Here is a 25,886-nt window from a genome sequence, read left to right as displayed (position 1 = left end):
CATTGCCGCTGGTGCTAATAATCTGCATAGTATAGGAGTAATATGACACCATGGTCCAGCGCTGTTCCACAGCTTCCAGTGAAGATACCCTGAGGCCAGGAAATGATAATTAGTCACCAGTACAAAGGCAGATGATTCATGGAGTGATGATTGAATCATTCATCTCGGAATTTAACCAAACGGTCCACAGATGAACCCAGCAGCAAGGTGAGCGCGAATTACCGAGCTGTAGAGCTGAAATGTTGTGCCAGCAGCCTCAATTGCGACACTGACAGGCTGGTTTGCAACTGCCTTCTGCAGACTCTTCTCATCGTTCGCTGGTACATCTTCGTAGCTGTCAATAGTGACAACCTTCGCGTTTTTCTGCAATGGATGGACCCAACACACACACAAGATCAGCAGTAAGTAAAAATGACGCTGCTGGTCTTTGGAAAATCAAGGAAAAACTATGGAAGCGAAAAAATACCCTGTTGACATCACACCGTCCGTCCGTGCCCTTGTAAGGGTAATCCTTCTCGGTGTCGATTCCGCCATTGTTGATGATGAACTCAAACGCATAGTCCATCAGACCTCCATTGCACCCCTGATTCTATGAAGTGTCACAGTCGACAAGCTCTTGCTCAGACAAGGAGATCAAGTCGCCTGTAACAATCTGGTTGATGCCTTCCACAGCTGCTATTGTTGAGAAAGCCCAACAGCTCCCTGAAAGAGATCAGATTTCAATGTCAATACGCCATCGGTATCATTGTTAAATCCCGCATATCAATTAAAAAAGGCAGCCAAGTAACAACACATAGTTATAAAATCAAAAGAGTGAAAGCTAACCACAATAGAGTGGAAAATATCTTTATGTTTACACCTGCGACCGCAAAGGGGTACTCCCACGTAGTTCGCATTCCTTGCTGCTTCAACATCAGTCTCTTGAAAGAAGCCTGCTTAATTGGTGGATCAGCCACCAGCAACCATCAAATCTTGTTCAGAATTAATCTTATGTGTTTTAAAAACAGGGAGAATACAAACTGTTACTATGGCCCCAAGGTAATCTTCGAAAGTATTGCGGAAGCTTCTCATGAAGTCGGAGTAAGCTTGCATAGGTGATCTTCCTTTCAGAACAGGAAGAATATCACATCCCAGTGATATGTATTCTCTGTTTCTCTTCTAGTATCTATTGGTATATGACAGGTCCGGAACCTTATCCATCTCCTCAAGAACCCATTGTGGCAAAGGAATCCTGGAAAGGTAGTAAATTCCAACCATGAACAAAAAAGAGATATGCTTTTAAACTATATTACAGTGAAGTAAAAGTCAGGCACTACTTGTGTTCAGTTAAAGGGTGAGGCCATAAAACAGCACACAACAATCAACGTGCCCAAATTTCATACAATACTTTTGTTCGTTAGAGGAACAATCTCGTGAACCAATGGCTGTTTGGGACACAACAATCACAGCTCCAAGCTAGTACTATCCTCTGTCCTAAATTATAAAATGTTTTAGCATTTTTGAATTTATAGCTTTAACTATGTGTCTAGACATAACTATAGATCTAAAAAAAAGCCAAAACATGTTATAATTTAAAATGGAGGGAGCGGTGTTGTACCATTTCTATTATGTTTCATGCTTGGTGCAGTCAAAGCCCTGACAAACAGATACCCATACTATGATTACAAGGAGCAAAAGGATTCCAAGAATCACCAACTTAATTTTCATGTTCTGTAACCATGTCTTCCTGCGAATCTTCACTCCCTGTTTCTTGAACTGCTGGGCCTGAATTACACATTCCATTATAGAAGGAAAAGAAGCACATAACTCTGTACGTTCATAAGGGATCATGTACCTGAATATATAGCTCAGAAGTCTTGTCTTGGAGTTCACTCAATTTCTCTCCACGGCCTAGAGTCTAAAAATACAAGAGGCAGAAATGGAAAAATTATAAGGAATTGCCAATACAAACTAACTGTAAAACAGACTTTTAAGTGATGCAGGAATTCAACAAATAAATAAAACTATGGCAACATATAAAAAGAACCTTTTTTATTTCTGATTATTACGACGTCCATAGCGGTCATAAGAACAAGTTGATGATTTCAATGCAGCACACTCAACTTGCACAAATACTAACATTTATTAGGACAATGATCTCAGTTAATAATAGTTTACTGTCGTCCGTCGCCCGCTTACGCTAACTGGGAGGGGGAGGAGCGTGACCTGTGGCTGGGGTTCGAACCGCGGGAGCGCAGAGTGGGGCGGCACCCACCGTCACTCGCGGCGTGGCATCCACCGGTCACCGTCGCCTGCGTCGAGCGGAGCAGGCGCACCGGAGGGCCGAGCAGGCTCCTTCTTTGCCACGGTGATGGCGGATCGGCGTCCGCAGGAGCTCCACTCACAGTCACTCGCGGCGTGGCATCCACTGTTAATAGATTCAGCACGACCCTTTCTGGATAACTTCTCCTGTCAACATCTTATGTCAAATACAGTAAAAATATAAGCGAGCATCAAATATATATAAGCAGAAGCCCTTACTGATATTTCAAGAAACTCGTCAAGATTAGTTGCAACTGTTTCCCAGTAAATATTGGTAACTGGTTTTGTCAAACGGCCACCCTTTCCCATCCAATTATGCTTAAAATTAACTGTTACGTCTTCTGTGTATAATCTATGGCCAATAGTTGAATCACCGTCATACCTAACAAGCAGGAGGATTTCATATGACAAGGTCAGGAAAAAAGAGATAACAAGGACTTATTGACTTAATTTTCTGGAAATTGTTAATGAAAGGATATGAACTTTAAAATGAAAGACTCAAGGTCCAAAACTCAGATAAGACTACCACATTTGAAGCAAATGTACATCCATAGCAGAGTTCTTAATGCATACATGTAAAAACTCTGGTTACCAGGCATGATCTCATAACAAACTTGTAATCATCCAAATGAGGGCAGATGCAGGGTGGAAAAGAGCTGTGAAATTAGTATGAGATGGTTCAAAAATAATTTTATTAACGCAGCATCGCACGCCAAGTGTGGTTAGTTTGACAATAAGAAAACTTGAAAAACTTCATTTAGATTATCTTTTCATTTATCCAAAAATGCAAAAGCAGTCCTTATGGTTTAGAATCTGGATCAGATCAACCAAGCTAACTAAGCGTTCAAAACAGGAACAAGATAAATATCAAGTTTAAAACATACAACCCTTTCAGCATATTCTACATCAGTCTATTGTTTCATTACATCAAATTCTTTCACTTACTGTTTTGAAACCTATTGTTACTGAAGGAATTTAAATTGTGAATATCAGTACTTCATTGACTGTAGATGATAGATCATGAATTCGGCAATGATAAAGAACAGAAAATGACTTACCTACATCAGAATTTCCATAGCCTTGTTGCTGCCAAGGCCTTAGAGGCACATGCATTGGTACAGAACATTGTTCTGTTAGAAAACAAAGATTATCAAGTGGGAAACATCTAGAATGTACTGAAACCACCAAACATTTTGAATCAGAATGCAATCATGGCAAAGGGGACTATATTTTGGAGCCTTTCATATTCATGTTTGGTTCACATCATCGCAAACATTAACTTCCCCTTTCCCACTTTCAGGTTTGGAGGCTACAAGCAGCTTTGGGAGAACAATCTGAAATTACCAAGTGTACCAAACAGGAATACGATGATATTGTAAACCAGTTTAATTCTCAAAGTATTAACATTAGAATCAGGGTTACACTGCCTAAGGTCCTTATTGTTGATAGCTTGGACCTAAATGGTTCCTTTTGTGTAAAGGGCATATGAAGTGAATATCCTTCAAATCTTAAAAATAAGAATGTAGTCACAGTAAAGGGGACTACATTTTGAAGCCTTTCATATTCCTGTTTGGTCCTTTTTGGCATTTTCTAACCACCTCTGGTGGATTACATTTGGTGATTTCAGATTGTTCCATATACTTGAATGCATAAATTGTATTATTTGAAAGTTGAATGCCATGCCATGCAGTGAAATGGTGACGAGACAAGTAGAGAGTTTAGTGAGTGAGGAGACAACAACATCACCTTCTTGATGACCAGCAAATGCTAAAGCAACTGAGATCCTTCTGTCCTTGGACTCCACAACTACAAGAGAGGGTACACGAGCCATATCAATTAATAATTAAGATTTAGTAAGTCCAGATCCAAAAGCAAGAAAGATATAACCCTTTGGTTAGATTAATTGTACTGGTAAGCTCATGTGAACATTCTATTCATGAATGATGAACAAATAGCAACCATATTATCACGTATAAGCAGACAATATGCTCTTGAAGGTAAGAACATCAAGGCCATGAAGGAAGAAAGGTGTACATAAATTATTTTAGCACAACATCAAACTATTCCATGATAGGAAAACAATTTAGCAGAAAAATTGGATTGGTAGCAGATGGACACCGTTCCAATTGCCACCTGGATGGTATAATTGATCAGTCTTGTAGGCTTGTAACAGAGAGCGAGAAGGCAAGGCACTCCCTACTTAGCTTTAGCTGTTCAACGGTGCCACACAAATTTTCATTCAGAATTACAGATAATCCTATGCAAACAAAAAAGACTTTGTAAGTTGGGTGGCCCTCTTTTCCTATTCGTTAGGATTTAGGAAATTACAAGAATAAGATTATGTGTTGCTTATAGTAAGTTGGGCAATAATATTTGGTGATAGTATTGGTGCTTTGCCGGCAACACTATCTAGTTGTTCCTAACATCATAAATCATAATAAGTGAATGGAGACAGTAGGATACCTGTTCTTATTTTTTTCTTTTCTTTGAAAAATATAGCTATTTGTTTCTCTGACCTCTGCATAATCCCAAAGAGGGCGGCGACCATTGCACATCGGTGTCTTGTAGCGTTATCAGACTATTGCTCGTGTCAGTAAGTCGAGCCCAAGTTACCTGCAAGAAAAGGTGAATGCTCTATGACAAGGAGACTGACAGGATGGTTCTTTGAGTGTATTTCTTCCACTTTGGTGGCACCAGTCTGTGGTTTCACCAGTCGCCAGTTGCCTGCTACCTCGAGTAAGCTAGAAAGATCCCTTTGTGCTCACTACAACCAAGCACCGTTCAGCTTAACACAAAATATAAGAACATAAGCATAGAAAGGAAATAATTATAAAATCATTTGACTCACGAAGCTAGAAGGTGCGATGAGCCCTAACCCTCCATACCTGTAAGTCACTGTACAGTACAATAGTATGGTACTTCGTTTCCAATAAAAAGATGGAAACCCATAGGAGTCTTTTAAGCACAGTATTACAGTAGGATAAGCTGAAGCTTCTAAAACACCAATGCATCTTTGAAAGTACAGAAAACTGAACTGCCTTCATATGTGCAACATATAACTAAAATATATGTTGGCAAATGTTCCTAACGATACTACGAACCTAAAAGGCAATAAAATTAATTAGGATAATAAGTTGAGTATCATTACAAATAAAATCATATCTATCTGATGTGCCTAATAATTTCTTGTATTTCTTCTGGAATGTTGTCTTTGGATTCATTGTCCTTGTACTTCAATAATTCTACTAAGAATTTGGTCCTCAGGTCATTCCCATTCTGCACATTCATTATTACATATCATAGAACACGATTAATAATCAATTATAGAAGAACAATATTGACAAAGTATTAGAACAAATTGGGTACTCACAGTGCAAATGCAGGGTAACCTTATACCATTCCAATCGTGCATAAAGTTGATAACAAGAAAGCCAGATAAATCCCTACAAATTAAAATAATACGTTGTTACATATATGTAGACAAAATTAATAAGTTGTTCGGGTTAAAAAAAATACCAGTTTAATGTTCTTGGAACCCATGTTGGTACTATACGACGCCACATATAAATATCGTCTTTCCATGTAGGATTGGCCAATTCCATGGCAGCATTCATATTATTGGCAATATAATGTATATTATGAATATAATGCATGCTAGGATGATCACCCTTAAACCATGATGGTATAGGCATGGAGTCCATTATATAGATGCTTCTAGTGTCCATGTTAAGTACATATAAGGTGAAGTGACCCAAGAAAGAAAAGGGCAATAGAATCTGCAAATTAAAAAAATAGTTCAAGTAAGAGAAAAAACAAGATTACAAAAATGATGAAGAGTATAGCTTACTTGTTTGCAATCTGAAACATCGTACTCCATGTCAGGCCAACATTCTAATAATTTTGCCAACATGTTGATATCTGGCTTTGCACGAAGGCGAGGGTCTCGACCAAATTTAGTTATGGACTACTTTTTGTTAGTAAAATAATTATATAATGAACACACTTATATGAATAAAGACTAATTACTTGAACTTACACAGAACTGTAGATCCATGTAGTGGTATTTGTCTTCCAACAAGAACAAGGAATCATTGCATGCGATCATCCGAACAGCCATGTTAAAACAATCTGTATCCATCGGCTTATTTACATCCAATATATCTTTAAGTTTTTGAAGACTTAAAGAAATTGGATAAGGTTTAGTGCTCTGAATCCAATGTTTCCTATTAAATGAACAATTGTTTTTATAGTTAAATCAAGTACATATGTGTTGAATATTTACCATGCATATACTATATGAAATGAGAATTAACTTACTTTAAATATTTGTCGTTGTCTATCCCCATGATATATGTGCATAATACAAACATCAGTTCTTGCGCGTTTGTTGATGTTACTTTAGCAGGCAGAACATATGGAGATATATATGGTTCAATCTGATGTGATGTATTTGACGATTTAGATAACTCACATGGAGTATCGATTATTTGAACATCACTTGAACTCTCTCCATCTTCATCCACATTGTGGTCAAGATTTTGATGTCCTTTCTTTGTGTTTAATCTCGAGTCCCATAATATTGCAGGTAGCTTAAACATAAACATTGTTATATCATCCTGCAAGTATATAAATATAAATTAAAACAAAAAAAAACATTGTTCCTATAAATAAATATACGTCCTCTACCTGAGTTACGTTATCAGATAGGGAGGATCCTGTCCAGTATTCCATATAGTTTATCATCCATAGCCCGCAAGATACCCTAATATGAAATTTAACAGATCAGGTGAGTTTCTATGTATATATGAAAATAAATAAAACCAATTTTGTAGAGTTGTGGTCACATGAATTTTACCCATCGGTTTGCATTTGTGTTGTGATCTTCTCTATAACTGGCCATGATGCAACATCAAGGTTCGACCACTTGCCTTGGTAAAGCTCTTTATGTTTTGCTGCAAGTTTAATCTGTCTTTCTAGACCTTTTAACTATGTGTATATATAAAACATATCAAGATTTATAGATAACAAATAATGTAATGATGAAATAATCATAATATAAAAGAAATGATTACTCACTGTAGTATAAAGGTCTCGGCGATCCGTTATTTGTTGTCCCATAGAATCGAGTACATGTACCTCACTTTTTTTTGCATTCAGAACTGCCAGGTACCAGTGAAAATCTTCTATATTCATTGGAAGGAACACCTTCATAGAACATACATTAACATTAATTTGTAAGTATTGTGCACCAATATATTACATATTACATATATTAAAAATGAGATGAGTTTTAGGTCAACCATGTCAGACTGTAAATAGTTGTCCACCCTTTGTTCAATTGTGTCTTCCTTACAATTTAAGAGCACCTTAGGGTCGCCATCACGCTTAAGCAGACTGGAAATGAATGTGTTCTCCAAGAAGACCTTTCCACCTTCTCTATGAAGTAAATGCTCTTCACCCTTAATACAGTGTATATATGCATTGAGGGCCTGTACACCAAAAGAATACAATTAACAGATCAAATATACATGCTAGCTTTAAATATGTATACCATACTGTATAATATGATAATTATAAATATATATACTTTATTACTGTATATAATATGAACATACAAATGTACTTACGTTGTCAGACAATTGCATGTCACCATGAAAAAGACATTCCATATCATTTCTATTTAACCATGCGCTGTCGATGTTCAACACAACTTGTTTCCCCGGTAATGTTTTAATGTATTCAATAAGCTGAACATCTTCTGGGGTGCACTTATAATCTATACAATGAAAAATATTATACTTAATAAGCAAATGATATATGCGAAAACCAATAAGATGCAATAAGGCAAGAACAAAAAAATTACCTTCAGAGACAACTCGAGCTACATTCAATTTCTTTGGTTTCTTATGTTGTGATATTCTAATAAGTGTGTCCAAAGCATCTTGTTGGTTCTGCTTTACCATATCCGCATCAGAACTTATTTGACTTGATTCATTTGGAACATCCAAAGATGTCAGGTGTATCACATCTGTATGAGGAGTGAATGAAACATAAGTATCTTGACAAAAGCATTGTTAGGAGTACTCATAAGACAATATTTACATTTAGGAGTGTAGATAAGAGAGCCTACCCGGTTGTGGCCCAAGATCGGCTTCAGTTGACACTTTTACATGATTGAAAATACAGTCAATGCCTACTCCCACAACATCGTGTGATTGTTTTGCAGCATTACCAACACTGACCTTACTATCCTCGCTCTCTATATATATGGCGCACAAGAGAAGAATTAAGTGTCAAACAAATATTTATTATGCAGACCTTAGTTTTTTGTAATTGATAATAGCACTTACCCAATTCATGTTCATCGGTGTCATTAGTTGACAATTGTGCTGAACAACCACTTCTAGCCACAACCTCATACGATGGTTCAGCAGTATTGCCAACATCGACATTTCCTTTCTCCACCACTATATCCATTGTGATTTGGTCTGTACCAACTACCCATCAGATTAAAAGTGTCAAACATAATTTTATTGACAAAAGTATTTTAAGTATATAAAGTACATCGTCAAATAGCACGAAACTAAATAAAAAACGAACTTTAGCTTAAGTTCTTCATTCATATAGATGTGACAAGTGAACTTGTATAAACTTACGGAGGAAAGGGACACAGGCCTGCCACCATCCTAGTTTGATTAAGTATACCCGATGCCATTGATCTTATAGGATGTATATCATGGCATTATTGCAAATATACAACATTGCTCCTTATAAAAATGCTATGAGGGGAGGATGCCAGAAGCAAGGAGGCTGTTCGATCAAATGGCCCAGGTGGGGATCCAAGTAAATACAATCACGTTCAATGTTTGGATTGATGGATATGCAAAGAGTGGACAGATGGATCAGGCCAGTGCAGCCTATAGCGAGATGCAAGCGAGGGGATTAGTGCCAGACTCCTGCACCTTCAACATTATTGTTGCTAGAGCTCACAAGTTCGGGTATGCTGCCCAGTTAGTCCATGACCATGACATGTTTAGTTCACATATGTCGGCTGATGGGTTGGATATGTTGGTCTGTAGGCTTTGTTGGGATCATCGATTGGATGATGCCTGGGAGCTTCTGCTTGGTGCTATTGAGCAGGGTGTTCCATTGCGTGTTACTGGATTTAATGCATTGATCGCTGCTTATAGTAAGGAGGGACTCCACGAAGAAGCTTCTGAACTGTATAGAATTATGAACAAGTTAGGACTGGCACCATCCTCGTCTACTTTTAATTACTTGATAATGGGACTCTGCAATCAAGTAAAACTTGATGAGGCACAGCTTCTTTTAGAGCACATGGTTAGCAAAGGATATTGTCTAAGTACATCATTTACTATCAGCTTGGATGCATACTTCAGAGACGGTAATGCAGTTGGCGCACTGAAATGCTAGGATGATATGGGCAAAATTGGTTTGCAGACTGATTTTATTGCCTTCTCAGCATATATTAATGGCCTAAGCCGATTAGATTACGTGAATGAGGCTTATCAGGCATTTGCTGAGATGACGAGCAGAGGAATTGTACCAAACAATATTACTTACAACTCCATCATATCTACTGTTTGTAAGGCAGGCAATATGACTGAAGCCTTTAAGTTAGAGCAGAATATGAGGCAGAGTGGCATTGCTTGCATAATGAAGTTCACCATAGATTTATTCAGTCTATGCAATCACTTATGTTTCCTTGTTTTCTTTTAAACTAACACATGTAGGTAGCCAAACACTATCTTACTCTTATTTTGCCAACTCATACAATCAGCCAACAGAACTTATCTTTTTACATACAGCTGATGAACATTTATTGTATCACGGCCAGGTCAAATGTATCCAATGGGTTGTTTGGTCGTTTAAGCACTTTGACCAGTATGGGGTCATAATTAGCTTCATTCTATATATGTTCCTTTTTCTCAAACCTTTATTCGAATAAATTGAGACTAAATTTAGCTGACTGTCTGAAGTAGGGCTGCATGTGTTGAATGGTGTTTGGTTGGCTGTATGTGCTAAATTATTTGAGTGGTCGTGTAGATGGATGGACAATAAGCTTTTGAGCCCTGGAAGCCTTCACATTTTATCCCTGGATACATAGGGCTTGAGCTTATAGGATAATCCCAGGAAGTCCCCATTTGATTGGCCTATGTTAAGATTGAACTTCGATACTATTATTAACATTGTTGACACTATAGATTATGTCTGTGTGAATCTTTCAAGAGACTACTTCTGAAGTAGTTCCACATGGTATTGTTATCTACCATTCTACCTTCATCATTGTATTAGCTGTCACCATTAGCATTTTTCTTTCATTTTTGTTTTGTTTTTGAAGACATTTTCACTTTGAAGCTTGAACAGATTTATGTTTTTGTACAATATGGCGCATTCTTTTCTCATCCTTGAGTTTGGTTTCTTAATTTTCCATATTTATTTTCCTTGTCCAGCTTGCAAAGAAGGGAGAACAATTCATTGATGTCCCTTATGTTGTGAAGAGTATGGATGTGTCATTTAGTGGCATATTGAGCTTTATTGAAGCTGCGGCGATTGAAAAGCTTAAAAATAATGAGTGCACACCTGCGGACCTATGCTACTCATTGCAGGTACTTGCATGCTCTTAAACTTTTCCCCCTTGTGGATAATAATTGGTTATGCTTTCTTGACAGTGACACTGATGAAAGTCCTAATTTCTCAGGAAACTATCTTTGCCATGCTTGTCGAAATTACTGAAAGTGCCATGGCACACTGTGATTCAAAGGACGTTCTTATTGTTGGTGGCGTCGGTTGCAACGAACGTTTACAGGAGATGATGAAGATTATGTGCTCAGAAAGAGGGGGTAGGCTGTTTGCAACTGATGACTGCTATTGTATAGACAATGGGGCAATGATTGCATATACTGGTTTACTGGCATATGCACATGGCATGACCACTCCCCTTGAGGAGTCGACATTTACACAAAGATTCCGAACTGATGAAGTTCATGCAATTTGGAGAGAGAAGGAGATGCCGGTGCTAAATAACACCCATTCAGATGCAATTGCTGAAGTTTCTATAGATGAAGCCTCCATGGCGACACCAATCGTTATAGATTACTGAGGTATAATTGGCCTTTACAATTTTGTCTTGCTGCTAATGTTTTTGCATGATAGCTAATGCAATTTGGATTGCTGGAGACAATCGCTAACAATTACTCTCCCTCTATTCCAAACTCTAAGACATTTTGCTTTTCTAGATGCATAGTGTTTGCTATGACCCTGTTTGGAACCTCTAGAGCTAATACTGCTAAAATTAGTTGTATAGGTTTCAAACACCCACAACTAATATCCCAATTATTTGTTAGCTAACTCACAGCTAACAATTAGTTCATTAGCTGACTCAACCCAGCTAACAATTTGTTAGCTAGCTAACTAATATCTCTAGGGGTTCCAAACAGGAACCTATGTACTTAGGTGTACACTATGTCTGGATATATATAGTTAAGGCGATGTATCTAGAAAACCCAAAAACGTGTCATAATTTGAAATGGAAGGAGTACTTGGCAATTCATGTGGAGTTGTGGATGATACGATGGTGGGTGTGATCCCACTTTTCGTGCGTTTGATTTTTCTACATGATGAATATGCTCTACAAATGAAGTTTTCTAGTGCATGAGTTTTACCTAGTGTGCAAACCATGCTGTTAGATGCAAAACTATGCATCTGTTTTTGGACAATACGAAACAGAAGGAACCATTATATATTTTTTATGCTTCACTGCATATCCTCATGTGTTTTACTTCTGAGCAGCCGCAATCTGATGAGGTTGTTTCTTTTCTGTCAGACAGTAAAGAGTAAATGCTTGTATGGTAAAGCCTAGAACCACTCCTAAGGCTATTACCAACTGATCTCCTATCCCATCCCCTATCTCAAACTCCACTCTACAAACAGTGTCAAACAATATCATCTATAGTTCCACATCTAAATGTGATATCTTTGCTCTGTTTGGGAAAAGCCTTCTCCAGGCACATGGCAGGGGCTCAGAATAGTTGTGCTGTTGTATGAACTGCAGCAGGTAAAATGAATATGTCGTATGCCTGACATACCTGAAGATAGCTGACATGTATCAAACCTCACCAATCACCTTAACATTCTAGTTAGTTACTTCATCGAGTGAACTTATTATTGTTGTAAACTAATAGACACATTTCTGCAAAGCTAGCTTAACTCTTAAGTTACTCTTGTTATGATAATCTGTTAAGGTTCTAAAGCAGCCTCTTTTGGATCGACATTTGATTCTTGGGAACGTGGGAAGTTATTTCGATTCACATCCAATGGACATCAGCTGAGGTGGTGGTTTTCTGTAAAATATATACATTGGATTATTATGTGGGTGTTTTGTTTTGCAAGAAAAAACTACTACGCTTATGTGTTGGATGCGAATTGAATGTCTCTAAATGTCTGGGTGCACAGGTTGATGCACAAGATATGTTGTCTTATAAACCCCACCCCCAACTAACGTGTATAGATTGCATTATCCAGAAGCGAATGTCCTTGGAATGTGGACAATGGTTTTGTTATGGTCTTATTACATTTCGTGACGCTACGCAGATCATGGACACTGGATACGCTTCTTGATGCAAATCTGATTCGGCAAGGATAGTAGATCTTGTTCGTAGGTGTGTTGTACGTTGTCTACGGATCGGGTGTCATTCATGTAAGACAGACATGCGACTGGTAACGGGCCGTCAATATTTTGTGACATTCTGGTAGAAGATGCAGATCTGATTTGGAAAGAAAGTGGGTCATGCTACGGGCGTGGTGAAGCAGCGGTGGTGGATTTGGCCTGGCACACACATCAGCAGGCAGCAGCACCGTAGCTGGGCAGGGCCAGCGACTTCGCGCGCACAATGTAAAACTTGGATGCAGACCCAGGTTTTATATACTCTAAAAATATTACAGTATTAGCAATATTATGGTTTAAGTTACAAAGTTTTTAGATGAGCTATCAAACACCTTTTGACTGAAAAACTACAGTATTCGTAAATACCGTGGTATTTTTTTGGAACTATGAAAAATAGAGCCCTCATGTGGGCTGAGAAGCTCAGAGAAGATTCTTTTGTTTTTGATGGTGCTACAAGAAATATAATTGACTGGGCACGAAGGGAAATGGAGGATGACCCCCAGGCTAACAACGAGGACATAGGAAGATGCATGTTTCTTGAGTTCTTAATGTTCATGACATATGAGGCTATGCTCAACAGCAGATCCTCAAAGGCTACACATATGCTTACAGAAAAAAGTTTTGATCCTGCTAGCAGCAGCATGATTAGAAAGGAGGTGAAAATGGGATTGGCTGTAATTGCTTGTTTATTGCTGAACCAGACCTTCCTGATGAATCCCAAATACCCCTCCTTTTGCCTAATTAACCCCTGTTACGAGCGCCTATAAATGTTCCCGACCGTAACAATAGCTCAAGGTTACACCTGGAAACTGGGGAGAAAAGGAAGATGTAATTCAGTCTGAGTTTTATAATATGTTATTTAGGTGATCATTAAGATAGATGGAAATCACAACTTGCTTGTCAGATCATTTCAAATTCAAATGTGCATTTTCAAATTCAAATGTGTGTATTCAATAACATCTATTCAATGCTCATCTGCTTTCTTTGTTGTATCAACCAAATGACCACTAAACAATAGGAAGCTAAAAAGGAGCCAAAATAGAGAAATAAAAGGCAAAAATACATCTTCACCTAAAAACCAAAATAATTAAGTGCATTACAAGTTGTTAATTGCCATTCATTCATCAATGTCAGTTACGGCGTAAGGACCTCCTTATAAACGATATTCTTTGTGTATGTTGCGCCATTTATCGCTGAGTTCCTTTCAACCCCCTTCTTCTTCTTCTCATCGTGGACTGGAATGGCAAGTATCTTCACTTTTGATCGAGCGGTGGCCCTTGATAGAGCAACATAAAGTTGACCATGAGAGAACACTGGTTCCGGCAAGTACACACCAACATTAGGAATCGTCTGGCCCTGGGCCTTGTTAACTGTCATGGCAAAACTTAGTCTTATCGGAAACTGCTTCCTTTTAAACTGGAAAGGGAACATCTCATCATCAGAGGGGCACAGGGGTATACGAGGCAAGAAAATTCGCATTCCAGCATGTTGGCCAAGGACAATTTCAGCATCAATACTGTTTTTTTGGAAACCACGAACCACCAACCTCGTGCCATTGCAAAGTCCATTAGCAGGGTCTATATTCCTAAGCAACATGATTGGGCATCCAACTTTGAGCTTCAGAACGTGCGGGGGTAGTCCATTAGGAGTCAGCGTGTTTAGAAACTCCGATGGGTAATAGTTATTAGGATCATCCACCGCGGTGTCAAAACTATGGTACATCATCTGCTCCCCTTGGAAACGATCGATCATCCTCATATTTATCATATCCACCCAGTCATTCCGTGTAGACAATATTGCTCTTGAAGTGATGTAGCTTGTGTTAGACATGTTTGCATTTAGATTGGGGTAAATGTCATCTATCAGTCTATCAAGGTCGCGGTCATTACCAGTATATGGCACACATACCTCATCTGGAAGACGAACATCACCATCGTTGTTCGCTTCCTCAGTTCCACCACCGACGCGCAACAAATATTCTGCAAACCATGGGTCGCTCTGTGCCCTCATGTTTTGAACAAGCTTTAGGTGGCACATGGATTCCCAGAGGTAAGAACTCCGTAGAGAGGCAGCAACTATCTGAGCCCTTGACCCCTTGCGTACAACAGGGAGTACTTGTCTGAAATCACCCCCGAACACAACAGTCCTCCCACCAAAGGGCAGCCCAGGCCGTCCCATTATATCACGCATGCTATTGTCTAGCGCCTCAATTGCTTGTCTCTTAGTCATTGATGCCTCGTCCCAGATAATGAGCGATGCTTTTTGTAGCAACTTTGCTGTCCCGCTTTGTTTCGTGAAGCTACATACAGCACCATCATCAATAGTAAGTGGTATCTTGAAGCGTGAATGGGCAGTCCTCCCCCAGGCAATATGGAAGCCGCAACACCAGATGTAGCTGTTGCAACTGCAATCTTGTCCTGACTGCGTAGTGCCGCAAGCAATGCCTTATACAGATAGGTCTTTCCAGTCCCACCAGGCCCATCCACAAAGAACACTCCACCGTTATTGGTGTCAACGACAGATAGGATCTTATCATAGGCAAACCTCTGCTCCTCATTTAGGGTTTCTTTCATAGCAACGTCTTCTGCTGTCGGCTCGATACTTTCCTCCTCGTAAATCTCTCTATCAGTACCATGTGAATCGTCATATTTGTCAATGATAGCAGGGAGAGGGAATGTCTTTATGTCTTTACCCATTGACTGCAAAATGTTTCTAATGTCAATCAAGACCATCTGTTGCACATGGGTTTTGCTTTGAGTACTACGGTGATAGTCCTCTGACATTGAGTCAAGGTGTCTCTGCCATAATTCTGCCACATCGTTCGGCTCGCAGTATACCAGTATTGTTGCAAACAACCTTCGTAGTGCTGACGGCATTTGGTAAATAGCGGCTTCGTTGAGACACTCATCTATTGTGTCGTCTGCTTCAAGCAGTCCCCTCCTTTGTGCTGCCTCACGAAAAGATGGTAGTGTGTCACCATCTACTGTCCTTAGATCCGCATAGGAGGTAGCACCCGTCACATGGTTTAAGAGAAGTCGAAGATAAAAGCGCTCCCCCTCAGCTGGATGAGCAGAGACTATTCTACCAACCTGTCCACCCGTGTTTCGTTTCCTCCTTTGCCACACTTTGCCTTGCTGCAAAGTGTACCACTCAGGAAAATCACGGTAAAGGATGCCCCGAGCCTCCTCGTGTAGCCTATTTGCCTCAAAATATGCCGTAAGCATTGACCTATCGGCACCTGGACGTTGGACAACATGATTTACTTTAGCACGCTCGTGAAATGACACCATATGCATGTTTTCAAGATGGAGCTGCAGTTGCATCACTGGAGGAGAGTTTTGACTTAGATCAAAGCTGAATATCCTCCAAAGGGCTTCTGGAGGGGTCACCCACCTAGCATCTCTATACTGCTTGATCTCATCAACGTCACCATCAGCCTTGTTTGCGTCTGTCACAGCCACAGACGCACGATCGTGGCCTTTGTATATGTATTTGAACAAGTATTTGACAGCCTTGATGCTCCCGCATGCCTCAACATTGATGTGACAGTTGAAGAGCCGGAGGAGGTAAGGGTTGTAAGGGACGACCCATCTGTTGTCCAATTCACAACCTCGAACCGTTTCCTTACGCCCATCATCACGACGCCTATAAATAGGATATGAATCCTTTCCTTGAGACGTTGCATTGCTAAAAGCTCTAGGATAATGGTTTTTGCATGAAGCACGACCCTTAGTGCATGGGCATTTAGGATTTAGCAACCCGCACGGTCCATGCATCATATGCTTGATAACCATCTTGTATAGTTCAGGGTACTTCTTCTTGTCAGGGATCTCAGCGGAGATAAGGTGATCATACTGATCAGGACAAGTTAGCTTGTACTTTCTCTGCATGATGAGTAGGAAATGGACATGAGGCAAACCTCGCTTCTGGAACTCCACGACATAGACATAAGCTCGGATTTTTCCAAGAATATGATGCTTAGTCAATCTCTTCTTCAATTCCTCTAGTTTTGCACGGAATATGCGAACAACAAGGTCCGGACGATCCTGTGGTGACTGCATAGGGAGAAGCTCTCTGGTTATTTCATCCCAATTGGGGTTGCACGTCATAGTGAGGAATATGTCTGGCTTCCCAAACTTCCGCACAAGGGCCATAGCATCCATATACCGACGTCTCATGTCACGAGGACCACCGATAAATGATGTAGACAGCACAGTTCGCTTTCCAATTTTGTCTGCTCTGTTCTCGCCTTCATGCAAGCTATCTACCAAACCCTTGTATAGATCTGCCCTTAATCTGTCTTGGTTTTTACGTATGAAATCCAAACGAGAGCTCTCAATCTTGATGTAGGTGTCAACCGCAAACTGTTGGAAAAGCCGCTTCCCATGAAGTATTGGATTGAATATACTTGGACGAATTTGGAATCTGTAGCAGTAATAGTCACGTACAGACACGCATAGATGGCTAGGTCGTTCTGCAACCGCAAGGTTTATTAATTAGTGTTGCTAAAAACATATTTAACAAAGGATTATATAAGAATCACAAAGAAATAACTAACCTATATCATCATTGTTTGCATCACTTCTCCTATGTTGATCGCGGTACGCGTCTACTTCATCCATGGAAACATTGGACTTAGGAATATTGGCATGCCATCCAAGTTCACCTTTAGGGAAGAACAATGGATATGATAGTGCATCATAGCATCCATGATATGAACGGATGCCGTGGCTTGACCTATCCTTCCCATGCAGCATAACACTATTACTGAATTGACCTCGACGTTCACTCCCCTCAATCCAAACTGCAGCGACCTCCGAAGTGATGGGTACATTATATAACTTCTGGTTCAGCGTTTGGTCAAGGTTCAAGGCGATATGGTAGTCTTCAATGTTATCAACGTTCCCCATACTCCTAAGGTGCTCAGAGTATGGGTTTCCCTTAAGTATTTCAACCAACTGTTTAATAACTGCCTTGTCTTTCTCAAATTGCTCTTGACGACATTTACGATATCTATGCTCGAGGCTGGGATCATCATCGTAGAAGTAGAGTTCAAGGTGTTTATGTTCCGCCCCAACTTCCCTACCGAACGACCTTACGTTGTGGTACATCATGCCATGTGCACGGAACGTGTAGATACCACAATCCATGTTTGTAGTCATACTATCAAGGCAACAATACAGAGAAGTGAATGAGAAATGGCCGTTAAAAAATCGAATGTTATCACGGAAGTGCCTCGCATCAGCATCTGAACACTCCCATAGCCTCCTAAGTTGGGGTGGTGTCTCGAACGGGGCTAGATCAATCTGTCCATTACGACAACAAAATCCAGGTGGTTCATACTGAAACTTCTTCGCTTTGCAGTAACCGCAGTCAGCAACAGTGCTCAGCAAATGTGTTTCTTCAGGTATGTTACTATACACCTTGTCGTACAAGTCAGGTACGTCAGGGTTGACAGTAAAGGCATCTTGGGTTTCATCAATCTCGATATCCTCAATAGATTCACCATCTAAATTTGTTTTCGAGGAACAACGGGTAAGACGAATAACTTTAGAAACTTTCAAATCCTATATCCTATATATATATATATACTATTACAAACATTATGTAAGTACCTTGCCCAGCGAATAGGTATCCATCTTCTTCGTCATCATCTTCAAAAAGTACATCCTCGTCATGATTCTCTACAAAGAGCACACCTTCATCGGCATCTATTGATTCACATGGTTTTAACCACTAAGAATAATTAGGGAACTAATTGTGGAAGGAGCTTGTAATTACCATTGGTGGTGACATTCGGGGTTATCTGTCGTTGCATCCCAACGTCTGCTCCTTCAGTCATTATGTCACTATGTGGAGCAGTGACTGGACATGGGCTTGTACTTTCTATTGACGGAAAGTCGTGTTAAATCAATTGGCCACTATAAGTTAAGTATCATATCAATTAAGGACAAATTAGTAATTACTGTTGTTTTCGATCTCTGAAGCAATCGCGTGATCAATTTCATTGTGCTCACCGCCTTCCATTCCGTGATCCCTAGTTGCAGTAGCAAAGTTTCTTCTAATGGCAGATTGAAATTTCTGGTTTTGACGAGATATCAGGCTCTGTCTTTCACCAGACGACACATGATGCTCATGCCGCTGTCTTCTAGGAGACTGTGTCATTTTGTCCATGTCAACATCCTTAGTCTGCAATGAAGCATAAACAAAAGGTGTTGCACTCAACTCAGAGATAACCATGTCCTTGGAGCTAGATAGAGACACAGTAGGAGGTTGAGAATCTGCTGAACTCCACACAAGCTCCGGCGTAAACTTCGGATTCTCAATTGCGATCGAGTCTTGAGCTAGCATTGCTTGTTGTCTTCTACTATAGTTTTCCCTTGCACTCTTTTGACATGGTGTAGTATTACGCAATGCCCTTTGTTCCCTTGTTAGAGTTGCAAATCGAATCTGTTCTCGAATTCTCTTATGTTCCCTTGCATCTAAAACTTCTGAACTTGGATTGGAATCATGTTGATGACCCGTCTGAGCTGATGCGCCTTAAAGTTGAAAGTAACAAAGCTCTTAGGTGTATATATTATAGGTTGAATGATGAGAGCTCAACTCACTATTGGGGCACATTTGTTATAATTTTCGTCTTTCAATAACATAACACAGCAACATAATAACCTAGAGTGTCAATGCTTTGATGATTATTATTCTCTTTGTGTGCAGGTATGCTGCAATCTACAAACTAACCCAAGAGCACATAAGAAAAGCATTACTTTAAAGATGAGTGACACACGAGCATAGTTAACATACCTTTTGAACGCTCATGGTGCACAACATTTTCATTTTTGCTTGACTGACGACGCCTCTTCAATTCATTTTTCTTTTCATCACTCATCGTGGCGTATCGTGCTCTTTCTCTTTCCCTCTTACGTTGTCTCGCATCATCACATCCACCTAACCAGTTATATCCTTTTCCATTATTAATCGTTGTTGGTAAATTAACATAACAAAGAAATGTAATTACCTAGAGTGATACCACACGGTATAGTACAATCAATGATGCTTCCGTCGCCTATAGCCACATCTGGACAATCATCTACACAAAGTAACCCGATAACACATAAGAAAAGCATTATTTTAAAGATGAGTGACGCACAAGCAGCCTTAATTTACCTTTTGAATACTCATGGTGAACAACGTTCTCTTTTTTGCGTGACTGACGACGGTTCTTCAATTCGTTTTTTTTTCAACACTCATCGCCGCATATCGTGCTCTTTCTCTTTCTCTCTTACATTGTCTCGCATCAGTTCGACCTCCTGAACCATCATATATTACCCATCAATAATCTCCATTGTCAATACATGGTAAACAAACATATTCACCTTGAGTGTTATCACACGATTTAGTTAAATCAATTATGCTTCCGTCGCTGACAGGTACCTCTGGACATTCATCTACAAAATATGAACATCGTTATTTTCCTTTTTAAAACCTTGGTGAGAGATCAAATATTGCATTTTATTAGTAGATATACCTTCAAGGGTGTTGCTAGACAATTCTCTTAATGGAGGTCGAACATCGTTATTGTTGAACGGATCCATCTACGTCTTTTAGTCTACCAACAGACCTGTGTAGAAAAATATTAGTCATATTCATACTTAGATTATTGCAATTCTGAACAGGAAACACATCTACTATATCTCTCCCAAGCCCACCTGCTACCCTTGAACAATGTGTAGTAGTAGACCTTTGCATGCAGTTGTATTGTGTTTGAATAGTAGACCTCCCTATCATGCCTGAATTAAGAGAGGTTACATTTGTCTGCTTACCTTCTTTCAGGTACCGCGAACATGTTGTATGAATCAATAGAGACACCAAGTTGAAACTTTTAAGGAAGGGTATCTTAACACATATATATGTGCCCATGGTAATCAGACAACATGGATATGTTTTTCTTGATATTGTGTTCATAAATGTGCCCATGGTCTAGGTAAAGTAAAACATTCTAGGGACAGTTAGGGCTGTGAGAAAACAGAATAAAATATATGTAGCTCACGTAATATCAATTTGTTGAAGTTATATTCCTTGGTACATAACTCGTTTATACTACTATTGTAAAAAGTCAAGTTTAACCTACCAGTTGAGTAGTTGTCATTGTCAATAGTTGTCTTTTGTATAACACCTCATTTTTATAACTTCTGAATTTTATCCCTTGTGGTTACGATTTCATAGTTAACTTTGCAGAATTAATGCTTTGAAGGTGACAAGCAGTACACACAATAGTTCCACACGTCCCAGCTAACGTGAGGCATGTCATACCGTATTTGTTGATGCATGGATCTTACTATACTTTGCCAATTTACATTCACTTATGTATTGATTGTTTGCTAAGTGTGTGCACTTTTATGTAGACTGTGGACAATGATCTTGCACTGCAAATATACATAAAGGCTAGGGCACCCCTAAAGTTGTTGCTCCATTTGCTGAAAGGAGGGAGTTTGACAAGATACTGATATACTCAAAGCAGGTTCGTTATTTGGTGTTATTGACTCTGTTTTCAGTTGTTGTAACTCATTTGAGCTTCAAATTTTATTTCTACAACTTGGTTCCAGATGGAAGAGCAGATGGCGTGCTTTCTCTGCATGAGTCATCCACAAAGGATGTACAGCCAGCTCAGGAACATCTTTCATTGGAAGAAGTCTCCACTGAGAGTTCAATAAGGCCATTCTTTGTGGAATTTGATAATAACATTTTCTCGTCTACTCATCGTCGTCGCTCGAGTACTCGAGCTGAAAGGGGAAGACCAAGCTCCCTTTTTGAAGAAAGTCCTCGACAAATGTTTAAGTGTAACATTTTGGAATGAAATAGGTTTATTTCTGTAGGTTTTGGTTGCATTGGAGAGGATTGAACAGCAAGCAGAGCTAACCTACGATGTTAGTTCTTTTTTACCCTTTGCTCCACAAGCCCGTTATCATCTTTCTTTTGCCTGAAACCTTGAATAAACTTTTTTTGCAGCAATTGCTAATGCTGGAGGCTAATCTAGTTTTTGGCGCCTTTGCCTCCTATGACCGGCATAGAGACATGCGGATGGATATTGATGATATGTCCTATGAGGTACTATCTGTTATCGTGTCTCGTCCTGCCTGAATGGTGGAGGGGTTTTATTAGAGGATGCTTTTCTTTCTGGAGGATTCTTCCTTATTCTGTGTTTGAAGCCCTTACTGTGATTCGAGCAGTAACTATGATCCTTTACGAAATACTCTTCGTTCATATTTATCCTCACGGAAGAGGTGCTTGTATCTTCTGAACAGGAATTATTGGCACTGGAGGAGAGAATAGGCTCTGTGAGCACAGCTCTTTCGGAGGAGCAGTTCACAAAATTGTAGATCAGCAGCACACTCAATGACATAATACATCCACAGATAACCCCTTCCAAAAAAATTCACATCGTACTCGCTGAATCAACTTCTTACACAGCTCTTCTGCAATCTGCTGATGTTCAGTTTGATGATATTGTTGTTGCATGTGGCAGGTATACTTCTTATGGGTAATTTTGTGTGTACAGTTCTTGTTGTGTCATGCCTAGATTCTGAAAGTTGCAAGACATCGCTCTATAGTCGGACAATATTTAACTTCATGCAGTGGTGGAACCATTGCTGGCCTTGCTTTAGGATCCAGATTGAGCAGCTTCAAAACAAAAGTATGATCTACCCTTTTCTGTTATATTATCTGACACTGAACTTTCCGAGTAATATCCTCTTACTGGATAGGTTCATGCACTCTCTGTTTGTGATGACCCTGAATACTTCTATGACTATGTCCAAGGCCTGATTGATGGACTTAATTCTGGTTTGGATTCACGTGATATAGTTAGAAGTCAACAAATCAACCGTTGATGACATGAAATGCAGCATCTGTCAGGTAAGCGGTAACCGTACCTAGCCACCTAGGGGATCTGCTATTTCTGTTATTCTGCTGGTATAAAACAAAATGCATATGAGGATTTGACATTGAGCACTTTCTTTCCAATGTGGAACTGACCTGTTGTGTGGGACAGTCGGCGTTAAGTAGTCCAGGTTTTGCCTGTCATTCTCACAGAAGACAGGACTTTTTATGCTGCTATTACCCCACTTCCCAAATGTCTTATTAAAAAAGGCTGGGTTGTACTTGCGAGCCCTCCAGGTCAGTACCTTCGCATTGGTGCAGCTGATATCTCCGCTTCGTATTCCTGTTTAACTAACCTTACATTTTGTAATGCAACATTACTCAGAGTTGCCTGATATCAAGCGTGCCATTGTAAATACCCATGTCATTGAACCATAGGTTTGTCGACTTCAGTTATTTTCAGATATCTTTTTTTATGTTTTGCCCATTAACAGACACTTGTTGAGTTCTTTGGCACATTGTCGAGAGTGGGCTTTGGAATGCATGAAAGACCTTCTACTGGTTAATCTGAAGGGAAATCTTCAGATTGTTGTGCAGGTATTCCTGTTCAGTTTCTTATGCCCCCTACCCCTCTGTACCAACCCATTGAAGTTTATTTTCTTCCTTCTTGGTTCTAAATTATTGTGAAAGCTTGGGGGACATATGCAGGCCGCGAAAGAACACTCTGAGCAGCTAGGGGTTGATGCTTGCATCAAATTATTTGAGCAATTCAAATCTTATGAGGGCCTTTACTTTTTCTTGGGATCCTATCTGAGCTCCAAGTGATTTCTCTTGCTGACAGTGGAATGCCTTTCTCAAATTTTGCATGTCTATCTCAAAATGCAACACACCTGACTTTTCTTTACATACAACAGCGAGGACCCAGATATCCATTTCAAGTATGGATTTGCTAGGAGTTTTTCCAACTGGCCTTGCAACGTCAACACCTGAGACAAATACATCTCAGTCCCAAGGGAGCAGTGACAGCAGTGGTAATAACAAGAGCAAGAGCCATTCAACAGAGCCAGTAAGTTGTCGATCTCACAGATAAAGCTGCTGCGGAATCGGTGGGAGCTGCAGCTACGCCATCATCGTGGTCGGCCAGGAGCCCCCACCACACGGATCAAGGTACACTCGTTGTGAAGGGATATGCTTGGATCAGAGTAGGGGTGAGTGAAGACTGTCCATTTATCACCTTCAATTGCTTTTATATTTTCTTTGGATTTTGACACTCCTTTCTTTTGCTTGCTTTTATGCAACCCTGTTGATGTGTACTACCACACTGATTTTTGTCTCTCTCAGCTAGGAGAACCAAGGTGATGAGAAGGCAGTCAACCTTTGTTTTTAACAATGCTTCTCATCCATGGAGCAAAAATAAAATACTTATTTGGATGGTAAAATTCCTTTTCTGTTTCTTGATCTTTCTGTGGAACAGATACTAACTATATCATCCTTTGTTATCTGATTAGTGTATCACCATGTAAAGACATAAAAATGCCTTATTTTTCTAGCTCATCCAGACATTTCGAATTCAACCTCAAGTTTACTGATGAAAGAACATCTAAGAGTGTCACCAACCATAAAGTCAAAAGATTCATGTATCTGAAGCCTCAAATAAGTAGTATACATCCATAATCACTTGGATTTAAAGTTTCTTTAATTGCATTGCAGCTTTGCTTTTTGCGTCAATTCAAGGGCTCCATAATAAGGTCAGACTATTTGGCACTGAGGTTGGGCTTTGTCACAGTGAGTACTCTAATTTTTTTTCTAATGTTTTAGCATCCTCGCCCCACCTCCTCCCCCTGCCAAGATGATTCTAATATGCCACTTTGTTCATGTGATTTTCTTGTTAGTATCACAAGCTACCACATTCATATGACTTCCATAAATACATGGTACAGAGCATGGAAGATGATTACAATGGGACTATTGGTATCAGGTAAAGCAGGATTTACTCTACAGAGTATCCACTTTTCATGTGATCAAATTAAGCATCAAGAAAACTACCTTTGATAGAGTAGATTTCTTGATTCGAATAATGAAGCATTCAAGTATACTGGTCTAGAAATAGTTTCCCATGAGATCCAGTATGGTGGCTGTGTTGAGGAAACTAGACCTGCGGGGGTAAGACCGCCCCCGCGGCATTGCATTTAAGAAGAAGGCCTATGATGGATTGTTCCAATACATATGTTGGTAGCTACATAGTGACCCAAACTTTAGGGACTTCTTTGCTCCTTCCGATTGATAATGCCAGTTAAAGCTATCTAAATATTTAGCCTTCTTCGAACTTGGTTATAGCATATCAAGAGCTATTAAATCTGCTAGAAGACCTTAGAGGGTTTTAACATTGGGATGGATATTTGGGCCCTTACCTTGCTTTAAGTGGGGATTCAGTTTTCTATTTTCACTTAATATGACAACTGAAGAGCGAAAGACTTTGAAGGGCACAGAGTCTTCAGCTCCTTCTGTTCCTCCTGATGGAGGAGTCAGCAAGGAACCTCAAAAAGGGGGAGATTGCCCAATGGGTGAATTTCTATCCGCTTATTGGAACCACTCATCAGGTTTTACATTATGCGTATTCCTTCTTAATTCTTATACATGTTTGTTTATCTCTGGCTTCAGGAGGACAACTGGTCCAACACGCCGCTCATCCAAGGGCAACTGGACTGTAGAAGAGGTAAAGTTGGCACTCTGGTTTCCTAAATTCGTTAATAGCACGCATTTTCAGTACAACATTTGAATAATGAAGTAAATAACCTATCTTAGGTAGCTTTGTTGAATGCTATGCTAAACATCCTTCTCAATAAGATAGTCTTTTTTCTCTACATAGCAAAAGATAAATATCATACAGATATATAACTTTTCAGTTTTCACCATACTCTCTTCTACTGTAGTTGATATTATAGTTAATAGTAGGCAGGGATTGCTGTTCTGATTCTCTTGCTGCATTTATTTTCATTTGCATCAAACATTACATACAGTA

General features: G+C 39.6%; 2 protein-coding genes, 3 long non-coding RNA genes and 1 pseudogene across 6 annotated transcripts; 2 read left to right on the top strand and 4 right to left on the bottom strand.

The window, feature by feature from the left end:
• Nucleotides 1–69: 69 nt before the first annotated feature.
• LOC100282322 (cysteine protease pseudogene) lies at nt 70–549 on the bottom strand (annotated as a pseudogene). Its single transcript, NR_164680.1, has 3 exons — nt 467–549; nt 223–363; nt 70–89 (listed from the first exon to the last, which is right to left on the bottom strand). The product of NR_164680.1 is annotated as a cysteine protease pseudogene (transcript).
• Nucleotides 550–5,211: 4,662 nt separating this feature from the next.
• LOC103633293 (uncharacterized) lies at nt 5,212–6,515 on the bottom strand. The gene is made up of 4 exons (XM_035961106.1): nt 6,149–6,515; nt 5,818–6,077; nt 5,672–5,744; nt 5,212–5,577 (listed from the first exon to the last, which is right to left on the bottom strand). Exons 1-4 carry the CDS (start codon nt 6,209–6,211, stop codon nt 5,464–5,466), a joined length of 510 nt encoding a protein of 169 aa, XP_035816999.1. The 5' UTR covers nt 6,212–6,515; the 3' UTR covers nt 5,212–5,463.
• Nucleotides 6,516–6,985: 470 nt separating this feature from the next.
• On the bottom strand, nt 6,986–7,498 carry LOC118472994 (uncharacterized). The gene is made up of 3 exons (XR_004851586.1): nt 7,378–7,498; nt 7,157–7,287; nt 6,986–7,063 (listed from the first exon to the last, which is right to left on the bottom strand). It is a non-coding gene; the product is annotated as an uncharacterized lncRNA (long non-coding RNA).
• A 3,302-nt stretch (nt 7,499–10,800) lies between these two features.
• Nucleotides 10,801–11,466, top strand: LOC111589224 (probable tRNA N6-adenosine threonylcarbamoyltransferase). Its single transcript, XM_020546331.3, has 2 exons — nt 10,801–10,931; nt 11,024–11,466. The coding sequence occupies exons 1-2, from the start codon at nt 10,827–10,829 to the stop codon at nt 11,423–11,425; spliced, it is 507 nt and encodes a 168-aa protein (XP_020401920.2). The 5' UTR covers nt 10,801–10,826; the 3' UTR covers nt 11,426–11,466.
• An 8,344-nt stretch (nt 11,467–19,810) lies between these two features.
• On the bottom strand, nt 19,811–20,367 carry LOC111590518 (uncharacterized). The gene is made up of 3 exons (XR_002749604.1): nt 20,153–20,367; nt 20,004–20,075; nt 19,811–19,933 (listed from the first exon to the last, which is right to left on the bottom strand). It is a non-coding gene; the product is annotated as an uncharacterized lncRNA (long non-coding RNA).
• Nucleotides 20,368–24,190: 3,823 nt separating this feature from the next.
• LOC103649635 (uncharacterized) lies at nt 24,191–24,842 on the top strand. The gene is made up of 3 exons (XR_563630.2): nt 24,191–24,297; nt 24,575–24,649; nt 24,757–24,842. It is a non-coding gene; the product is annotated as an uncharacterized lncRNA (long non-coding RNA).
• The last annotated feature ends 1,044 nt before the right edge of the window (nt 24,843–25,886 follow it).

Source organism: Zea mays, chromosome 7, assembly GCF_902167145.1.
Source record: "Zea mays cultivar B73 chromosome 7, Zm-B73-REFERENCE-NAM-5.0, whole genome shotgun sequence".
Classification (NCBI taxonomy): Eukaryota; Viridiplantae; Streptophyta; class Magnoliopsida; order Poales; family Poaceae; genus Zea; species Zea mays.
Note: the sequence above shows the minus strand (reverse complement) of the source record. Positions and strands in the feature narration are given on the sequence as shown.